Source organism: Galeopterus variegatus, unplaced genomic scaffold (genome assembly GCF_000696425.1).
Source record: "Galeopterus variegatus unplaced genomic scaffold, G_variegatus-3.0.2 Scaffold527, whole genome shotgun sequence".
In the NCBI taxonomy this organism is placed as follows: domain Eukaryota; kingdom Metazoa; phylum Chordata; class Mammalia; order Dermoptera; family Cynocephalidae; genus Galeopterus; species Galeopterus variegatus.
The window spans coordinates 565,710-576,059 of NW_007726638.1; the positions used below are offsets into that span (position 1 = coordinate 565,710).

The 10,350-nt window shown below is 53.5% G+C and overlaps 1 protein-coding gene across 1 annotated transcript in view; it reads right to left on the bottom strand.

The window, feature by feature from the left end:
* CYTH4 (cytohesin 4) overlaps positions 1-10,350 on the bottom strand; it is a 34,704-nt gene that overhangs the window by 5,975 nt on the left and 18,379 nt on the right. Inside the window, exons 7-10 of the mRNA XM_008569772.1 lie at positions 10,306-10,350; positions 8,620-8,732; positions 6,791-6,939; positions 1,374-1,485 (exon numbers count right to left, since the gene is read on the bottom strand). The exon at positions 10,306-10,350 is cut by the window's right edge and continues 6 nt beyond it. Of these exons, the coding sequence (XP_008567994.1) occupies positions 1,374-1,485; positions 6,791-6,939; positions 8,620-8,732; positions 10,306-10,350 (419 nt within the window). The remainder of the gene's footprint in view (positions 1-1,373; positions 1,486-6,790; positions 6,940-8,619; positions 8,733-10,305) is intronic.

The window sequence follows — 10,350 nt, forward strand, 5'->3', positions numbered from 1 at the left end:
CCCAAAACCACCCATGAGGAGGGGACCATTTTTAACCCCACTTTACAGATGAGGACACCGAAGCACAGAGAGGCTAAGTCATCTGTCCAAGGTCCTGCAGCAGAGCTAAGGTTTGAATCCTAGAGTCCCAGTTCCAGAGCTCAATCTTTGGCTATTTTGCGTCACATTTAAGCCTCCCAGGGATGACTGTCCCCATCTTACAGCCATGGACACTGCAGCTGAGGAGCCTGACTCAGCTCATGGGTGTGGGAGCTGAGGTTTGAAGCCAGGAGAACCCTGCCTGAGTTGGGATCTGTCACTTAGGGCTTCCCTGGGGCTGAGAGCAAGGGGCTGGGGCAGACAGGGGGCTGAGTGGCCTGTAGGAAAAGGACAGACTGGGGCATGGGCGTGGAGAAACAGAGGGCGCCAACAGGCATCTGGGGGGATTGGGCAGGACTGGCCCGATGCTTGGTATACAGTAGTGCAGGAGGCTCTGCATGCTGAAGGTTGCCAAGGCCATGGCCCCTCCTTCGACATGAGGTGTCTTTCTTCACCTGCCTTCGAAGGCCACTATCCCTGGCTGGGCTGTCCGTTCTGGAGAGGCTTCCAGGAGTGTGTGTGGAGGAGGCAGGGCACAGGGCTGGGTCCCGCGGTTCTCCTGCTAGACTTCGCAGCTGCTGCCACTGTAGCACTCACCACAGTAGCACCCACCATGGCAACACCCATCACAGCAGCACCCGCCAGGGAGCACCCACCACAGCAGCACCCACAACAGTAGCACTCACATGGCAGCACCCATCTCAGCAGCACTCATGCAGCACTGTGGCTCCCTGCAGGGTGGGGGCCCTCCCTGCCCCCAGTCATTTGGGGGAGGCTTTTCCTGAGCCACATCCTGTTGCACTCCCTCCCTTCCTTCAGGGACACAAACCCTCTGCCCCTCAAACTTGCCCCTTGCTGGCTGTGTGGCCTTGGACAGATGCTCTCACTTTACTGAGCCTTGGCTTCCTCACAAAGGCCACCTGAAGGCCGGGCTGTACAAGGGTCCAGCACCTTGCCCATGCTTAGTAGGTCCTGAACAAATGGCACTTTCCACTAAGACTCCTCTCCCCACCCCTCTGGGGAGAGACTCAACTGCAGGGGAAGCATTTGTCTACGGATCTGTCTGTGCCCCTGCATCCCGCCCCTAGCTCAGCATCCCCCCACTGCCTCCTCGTTCCCAGGACAGAGCGATGGATGAAAGGGTGGATGGGGCAGACAGACCTGGGACACTCCCGACCCCACCCTGAGGCCACGTGTGAGCGTATGTGCATGCGTCAGCCCTGTGTGCCTGAGTGTGTCAGCGTGTGCCGCTCGTGCATGAGCGTGTGGCAGGGCCTGTGCCTGTCGCCTCTCACCCAGCTTGAGCAGCCAGCCCTCCCGGTCCGGGTTGAAGAAGGTGTGAGTGAGGTCACTGCCATCGTCCTCGGGGATGGAGAAGGGCTCGCTCTTGATGCTGTCGAAGAGGTTCTGCCCGAGAGAAGGGAGGGGACACCTGGCCATGAGTCCACCTGAGTCCGGGGCCTGGGCCCAGCTTGGCCCGTGTGGCCTCGGGCAGGTCACTCACCCTCTGAGCAAACTCTTTCCTCTCCTGTTGGCTCGTCATGGTCCCTGGGCCCTTTTGGAAAACCGTCCCTGGTTCCCTGGGCCCATTAGTATTCCCCTTCCCACCCTGGGCCTGGCCTGACCCACACCATGTCATGCCTCCCCCTGTGCTACTGTGTCCCCCAGGGCAGAGCATGTGGGGCTCAGCACCTCAGACACACAGACAGACAGACACACATGCACTGCCCCCCCACCCCCCACTCTGGGACACAGTGGCCAGAATAAGGACCTCCTTGGGCAATATCCATGTGGGAGGGACCCTCTTCTGCTTAGCTGCTGTAGTGGAGGCTTCCAGATGCACCCTGGGTTGGTGGGACACAGAGTAACTACAGGGGAGGAGGGGATTGGCTGCTCCATGTTGAGGGGTCCAGCTGAAGTAAAGACCCAAGGTGGGATGCTTCTGTGGCTCTCAAAGTCCCCTATCCTAAGCAGCTGTCTTCTGGATGGGCTCCTATTGAGGGCATGGGGACATGGGGAGTTCCCAGAAAGCAGATTTAAATTCTCCATTGAGGACTTTCTGTCAGTAAGAGCTGCTGAAATATGCAAGGAGCAACCTTGTAAGGTAATGAGCTCTTTGTCACTGGGGTATGCAAGCCAGGGCTGGGACCTCCCTGTGGGCAACGTGTGGATGCTGGCCCCAGACCACCTCTGTGTGTGTTGAATCTCCTGCCACTAGGCATCACATCTCATGAACAACCTGCCTAGATTCCCAAGTGTTTGGAAAAACATTCAGAACTGTCTATTTCTGCTTATTAAAACCAGATGCAATGTTGTCTAAGATAATCAAATCATTTCTTTTTGTCTCATTTGTGTGAGCTATTGTTCTGATGGTTTCCTCTAGATTTTAAATAAAAAATTTCACAAGTATTGTTTGATTCTCCCAAAGTTTTAGAAATGGTGCTTGCTGGCTTTTTAAGGTCCTCTCTGACCTGGGAGATCAGGGGTCTGGAGTGAGGGGCAGGCCAGAAGCAGGTTTTCCTGGCTTGATGGAGGTGGGGGCTCCAGCATGTCCCCCAAGCACAGATTCCAAGTCCCCAGGCTCAGACTGGTTGTGGTGGTGTGGGGGTGGGGAAAAGCAGGGACCAGTTTCTTCTTTGGGAGCCCCTACACTCCACTCCTGCCCAGGCTCAGCCTGGCCTTGGGGATTCCCAGGTGGCATTAACTGGTTGACCAGGGCCTGTGGCAGGAAGTCCTCACCAACAAAACTGTCAGCACCAACAAATATTTGGAAGGTGCAAAGAAGCAGGCAGGGGTCAGACAGGGGGCCTTGGTCTCCACAAAACTCATAGGGGGAGCCGGCAGCTTCTGCGGTCACCCTGTCAGCCTGCACATTCTGCCCCCACAAGAAAACAGCTTAGTTCATCCACATTTCCTGTACCTTGTAAACACCAGCTTCCCTTATAAGAAAACACCTCTGCACCCACTGCCACCCACCCATGGAGCCGGTTGTCTTCTCCCAGCTGGGAGGATGTGCACAAATACAGTAGCCTCCTCCCGGTCACTCTGCTAGCCCTGTGTCTGTCTGTCCCCCACCTCCTCAGCCTTCCTCTGGGGAATCACCTCTCCTGCTTCCTGTCCAGGTTGCTCAGGGGGGTTGACACCCACTATCCCTGACCCCCAGGTGCCAGGAGGGGGTGAATGGCTCACCTCTGGCTGATAGAGCATTTCATCCTGCTAGCCGCAGTTCAGGGAGGAATATGTTATCCCAGCCAGCCCATAAGCCTTGATTCTGGGACTTCAGTTTAAACTGCTGAGAAAGAGGGCTGCTAAGAAAGCTGGAAGTCTGGGCAGCTCTGCCACAGCTTGGGCAGAGCGTGTTTAAGAGGGAAGTCAACATAGAGGAGAGGGTTGTTGAGAGATGGAGCCATTGCATTGAGCCCCGATGTCACTGAGCACCTGGATCTAGCCAAACCTGAAGCGGATGGTCTAAAGACAAATTGGTTCCTGATCTTTTCAGTGACATGAATTGAGGTTCCCCTAGCCAGGAAGTAACTGGCACCTGGGAAGCACAGCCAAGGCCTCTGTCCCCAAATTTTGCCTTCTGCTCTCTGCAGAGGGAAGGGCTCTGGCATCAGACAGACACGGCTTCAAATTGGGACTCCTCAGGCACCATGAGACCCTGGCCAGCTATCTCTCCTGGAGCTTGATGTCGTTAGCTGTAAACTGGGGATGGGAGGACTTCATGCGAACATAAAGTACCTAGAACTGTGCCCAGTACACAGTTTGTTCTGATGGAGAATCTTGGACAAGGCCCCAGGAGGTCCAGGTCTGCCTACAGCAGAAGATGCTTGGAACTGAACCCTGCCTAGTTTCTCCACCTGTAGCCCTAGAGGGTGGAGTTCCTAGTCCGCTCCTTCTTCCCGTCCTGCACTCTAGCTCCTTCTGCTGGCAGCTCTCAGGGTAAGGGCTTCCTCTGCCAGCATTTCCCAGGTATCTGCTCAGTGCCGGGGCTCAACTGTGTTTACTGTGAGGTCAGTGCCATCAGCCCATTTCACAGATGAGGAAACTGAGGCTGGCACCCAAGTTACACAGCCTTAAGGGCAGAGCTGGGACTTAATTGTCCATCCTCGTGGGTTCAGACCCTGTACTTTTGCCCTGAGCCTCTTAGACACTCTGCCCTGGCCCGATCTGGACTGCCAGAGCACGACCTGCTCAAACTGCCTGTCCCCTCGCTGCCCCCGTGCACCTCTCCAAACCCTTTCCCACCCGTGCACCCTCACGGTTTGTGTGCCCTTGAGGTAACCTCTCTTTAGCTCATGTATCTGTGTAGATTTAATTTTGTAAGTTGGGCCACATAAAAGCATTGCATGTCCTTTTCAGCAGGGCCCAAGCTTGAGTTGCTTCATGGAGAACCCTTCTGCAAAGTGGCAAACTTTGAATATCTGAAGGTGCTTAAAGCTGAGTCCTTGCTTTACATACGGGGAAAATGAGGCCCAGAGAGGAGGCGAGAAGACCCCCAAACTCACGCACTGCCTGTGAAAGTCATGGATGGCAAGGATCAGGCCTGTGTGGTTCTCTTTGACTACGCCCTGGGAAGCTTTGGGATTAATTAGCCACTCCAACCACACCAGGCACGTCGCTGAATACCTCATACTTCTACACTAATCCTATGAGCTGGGAATTCAGAGAGGTCAAGCCACTTTCCTAATGTCACACAACCGGAACGTGGGATAGCTGGGATTAGATGTGGCTCTGCCTCCGGAGCTCTGTTCTTTTTTCTACTCAGTGCCTGCCTTGCTGGGTTGCTGAAGAGGATAATAAACCCTTCCCAGACCTCCCAGGCAGAGTTGGAAGCTAAAATTGAGATAATAGACCTAAAGCCCTTTGAGAAGAAAGTTACAAGCTCTGTACAAATGTAGCACATTGTTATTAACAAAAGGCTTAAAATGGGAAAAATATCTAAGGAGGGAGAGGCTGAAGAAGGCTCTCAGGGGACTGAAGGCAGTAATGTGGCACCTGGGAGACCAGCAGGACTAGAGCTGGGAGGTAATTAACTCATTACCTGCCAGACAAGGCGTGCCCAGTTTCATGCCAGAGGACCTCAAATGAGATGAGTTACCAATTCTCAAATGCCTTGTATGTTTCAGGCAGTGTACTAAGTGCTGTTTTTTTCATTATTAATTATTCTTAATAGTGACATAAACCACCATTCAGAGCCTGTACTATGTACCCGGTACAGGCTCTGCCCTTTACATTTTTAAAAATTACTGCTCACAGCAGCTCTGTGACACAGGTATTATTATCCCCATTCTCCTGGTAGAGGAAATGGTGGACCAGTGAGTCATCACCAAGGTCAACCAGCAGGCAGATGGGGGAGGTGGGATTTGACCCGATCTCTATCCAGCTCTCAAGCCCTCATTCTATGTAGCAGCCCCTCCATGATAAATGTTCTCCTCTTGAGACCAAGGCAGGTGGTGGGGTAAAGGTGAGGCTGTTCTCCAACTCTGAGGGGCACCAGAATCACCCCAGACCAGGCTCCACCCCAGGCTTCCAAGGAGGGGGGTATCCAGGGTGCTAAGCTGGGAGGTGGTGTTTATGCCCCTCCCCACCTCCCTGCCAGGCTCTGACTGTGGAAAGGATTGAAGTTCTGTTGAGGTCTGGGGCATCTCTAGTCCTTGGAATGAAGTGTCAATTCATTTTTGGCTAAGCCAGGCTCTGAACCTCTCCCTCCTGTGTTTATAAACTGCTCCTGGCTCCGTGTTGCCCATAGGAAACAGGCAAACTCCTGGGGCTGGCATTTGAAGCCTTGGACACCCTAGCCCTATCCTGCCACCCCTCACTGTCCACACATATCCACACCTCAGCCAGCTACACTGGACACCCTTCCTTTTCCCGACCAGACCAGGCCAGGGTTCTAGCCTCTTCCTTTTTCTGAAATGTCCTTTCCATGCTTTTCCTCTGGGAATGCTCCCCCTCTGGGAATGCTCCCGTTTAACCTTCAAGGCCCAGTTCAGAAATCACCTCCTCTGTGGAGCTTTCCAGGATGGCACCCTTTCTCTACCCCCAGAAGAATGACAGCAGCGTGCTCTGTGTCTCCATAACTACATTCCCATAGTCAGCATGGCATGAATCCTGCAGGTTTGTAATTCACATGTATATCTTCTTCCCACAGTCAGGGCAGGATCTGTGGTTGATTCATCCCTGGGTCCTCCGTGCTGGGTACGGGGCCTGGCCTGTGGCAGGGATGGGGACTATTTGATAAGGAGACAGGAGGCTTGGGTCCTGCTTCGCTCTTGAGCTAAAGCGAGGCCTTGTGGAAGACCTCAGTGCCCTCCCCTCTTAAGAGGGAGGGGTTCCAGCACGGAGTCTGAGGATTTTCAGCCTTGACACACTGAGAGGCTAACAATCTGGGATTCCAGGAAATAGGCTTAGGCTGCATGAGGAGACCCTCTTTGGAAGGTGTGAATGGTGGGGGTTCCCCAGAGTCCCCTAAAGGTTTACAGCTGGGAGGACCTCCTGGATGGTCTATCTCCAGGCATCCTTCTCAAGATGGGGGCCACTCTTGGGAAGGCCCTTTTCAGACAGGACAGTCACCATCCTGGGTGGTCCATCTTAGTGGAGTTCTCTCTTGGAGTGGTCTATCTCAGAGGAGCTCCTCTTTGGCCATCCACCTAAGGAAGGGCCCTCCTGGATGCCCAGGACCCAGGCTGGGGGGGCTGTGCCCTCTTACCCGAAGCTGCTCCTCGGGCAGATCGCCGCCGTCATTGATGCCACGGTTCATGGACACAAAGCGCTCGAAAGGTGGCCTGTCCCGGACGTTGGGATTGTGGAGGCTGGTGTTGAGCATGATGATGGAGAAGGACAGGACGTAGCAAGTGTCTGTGGGTGGGGCAGTGGGTCAATCTCCTCTCTTCTACCCGACCACTTCTAGTGGCCAAGAAGCCTTCTCCAGGCCCTGGAGGTCCACCATGTACCCCCGGCATGGCATTCAAGGCCCAGCCTCACCTCCGACTCTTGCCGGACTCCCTGCTCCAAACGAACTTCAGCTGTCACACTCCTGTTCCCAAACCCCCACCCCCACACCATCCCACCCCTGCACTTTTGCTCATGCTGAGCCCACACCCTCCCCTCCCCTCCCCTTTTCTACCCATTAGAATCCTCCTTGTCTTTTAGCTGCAGCTCAAGCCCTCCTCCCTGCAGAGACCTTCCAGCCCCCTGCCCACTCTGTTCTCTGCCTGCTGGGAACTCGGAGAACACTTATTGTTGGCAGCACCGTTCAGGGCTTAATCACATGCTGCACTGTAATCTCCTGGCATTGTGGGGCTCCTGGAGCCCGAGCTCCTGTGCCATTATTCAGACTTTCACGTGCTTGGGAGTGAGGCTGGGCTGAGGGTTTGGGAGGCAGGTGATTGCTGCTCTGGGACTTTTATGGCCCTGGATCCAGAGCCAGGGAAGTCCAGCTGTATCTCCAACTCTCCGGTTGATCTTGGAAAGTACCCAACCTCCCTAACCTTCAGCTTCCCCATCTGTGACATTAGGAGGTTAATCTTTGACGTAGCTTCATGTTCTAGAACGTTGATGATTCTCTGATAACAGTGGCACCTAACGTTATTGGTGCTTGCCCTTCCTTACACCCCCATGACCATCCTATGAGGCAGGCGCTGTTACCACCCCCATTGTACAGATGAGGAAACTGAGGCACAAAGAGGTTAAGTTACAGGCCCAAGGTCACAAAATTAAGAATCAATTGGACCGTGATTCAAATCTGATGTTTTTAAAATCCTTCCCTTCCTTCAAAGGGAGTCTGTATTCCATGCTTCAAGAGGCGATGAAGTTACTACCAACCTCTCAGAGCTGATATAAGGATTAAATGACTTTGCACATGCGAAGCACTTAGCACACAGGGACTGTGTAATAAACAGAATTTGTTATTGTTCTGATAACTCTAGACTCAGAGAAGAGGCCAGGACAAGTTGGCCATGGTCGCCCCCCATCCACCCTGATCTCTGGGTGTCTCCGCATGGGCATTTGGTTAGCCCTGGGAGAGAGCAGTACGGAGAACTGATCTTTGTTGATCTCCTTCTATGCCCTTTTGCCCCCTATACCCTGTCCAGGCTGTTTCATGCTTCTAGGCCTTTGTTCAAACTGAGACTCCTGCCAAAAGTTGAGTGGAAAACTTAACTTCCTGGAGAACGCCTATTCATCCTGCAAAACCCTATTCAGACCCCACCACATCTGAGAAGCCATCCTGGACATGCTGACTCCCCCACCCCTGCCCTCAGACAGGGGTGCTGTTGCCTTAGAACCCTGTGTCATATTTCCTGCTTCCTCTCCTAAGGACCACGTCCTGAGGCAGCTCTGCCAAACAAGCACCCAGCAGAGGGCCTGGCACAAAGTTGATGTTCAGGGAGGGCTTGTGAATAAGTCTGGGCTCCTAGGGTCTGGGCACTTAGGGGAAGCCTGAGTGGGTGGGCTGGCCAGAGTGCCCTGGTAGGCAGATCTGTGCCTGGCAGTGCTGAAGGGGTCCCAGAACCCTGGGACCCACCCCATTCCCAGCACCTGTGGACTGGAAGATGCCTGGGTTGCAGAGGCAATATCGAGTGGCAAAGGTCTCCATCATCCGGTCGATCTTCTGGGCCTCTCCTGGCAGCCGGAAGCTCCACAGGAACTGCCTGGGGGGGGAATAGGGCCATGGGCAGCAGTGTGGGGGGTACCCCATCCTGCCCCTTCCACGCTTGTTTTTTTTATCCTTGAAGTGGGAAAATCTGCAACTGCCATCTAGGATTATGGGAAAGAGTAAGTGGGATTTGTAGGTGCAAGTACCAGGAATAGGGCCATGGGCAGCAGTGTGGGGGGTACCCCATCCTGCCCCTTCCACGCTTGGTTTTTTTATCCTTGAAGTGGGAGAATCTGCAACTGCCATCTAGGATTATGGGAAAGAGTAAGTGGGATTTGTAGGTGCAAGTACCAAGCATGCAGGAGGTATCCAAGAAATGCCTTTTCTTTTGGAATATGGGAACTGAGCATGCGCTCCCTCCGCACATCCGAATCCCAGCCCCGATGACAGCCTCGTCCTCCTCAGCCTATAAGGGGGCCTCTGCTTGCCCTGGGTTCTACAGCTCCCTTAGCCTGGCCACTGGCCCTGGGATCTGGCTGTGGGACTCTGGGCGACTGCCTTCCCCTGGCTGGGCCTCCCTTTCTTGGAAACTAAGCTTCCCTCCACGTCTGGACATTGGCAATTTCCAGAGCTTCATGCTGTGTCCCGAGGGTGAGGCTGAGCCTCTTCTCTCTTCTTCTCTCAGCTCCTGTGGGCCTTGCACAGGCCTGGGCACCGAGGAACTGTTCCCTAAAGGCTTGTCGAATGACTGAGTGAATAAATGAATAATGAATGAATATGGGACTCCCAAGCCCCCTAACTGTCTCCCTTACAGAGCATGGGAGTTGGAGAGAAGGACACACCACGTGGGTGATGGTGGCTTCTTCCTCTTCTGTCTTGAAAGCTCCTTGTTATCCTTCAAAGCCCAGAACAAATGCCCCTTCTCGGGAGCCAATTTTCCAGGCATTACCAGCAGCAGCAAGACTTACTAAGCACTTGCTATGGGCCAGTGCTAAGTACTTTTACTATTAAGTCCTCAAAACTCTATGAAGTTGGTACTATTATTATCCCCCTTTTACAGATGAAGAAACTCAGGTACAGAGAGGTTTTTGTGACTTGCCCAAGGTCACACAGGGGTTGGCGGTGAGTGGCAGCGCTGGGATTTGAGCTGTGCAGTGTGACTCCTAAGTTTGTGCTCCTAACCCATATACTGCGCTGCCTCCCATGGTTGTAAAAATAACAGCAGCAACAATAGTATCTTAAATAGAAAACAGTAAGTAACGATAAGTGCAATACATACTGTATTAGTGAAATAGAACAAGCACTATCCCCAAAAGTAGTAGAATGGCAGTAATAAAGTAATAATGATGATAATGATGAAGTACGGTTATAATGATACTATAATGTGATAATCGTAGCAGCAGAAGTATCCAGTGAGGCCCCGTCCCAGGCAGTCTATGCCTGTTATCTCGCCTAACCTCGGCTTCCAGGAGGCGGGTACCATGGATAGTGAATTGTTTTGCTCCTGACATCCTCCTCTTTACACCCATCCCTGTGCTTGTGCTGTTAGCCATGTGAATGGTGATGCCCCCAACCACCCAGGCTGTGCCCCCCTCAAGGGCCAGGCCCCTGTCCCCTGGACAACTCACCTGAGGGCCTGGACGAGGTTGAGGTTGGCAAACTCGTGGCAGTCC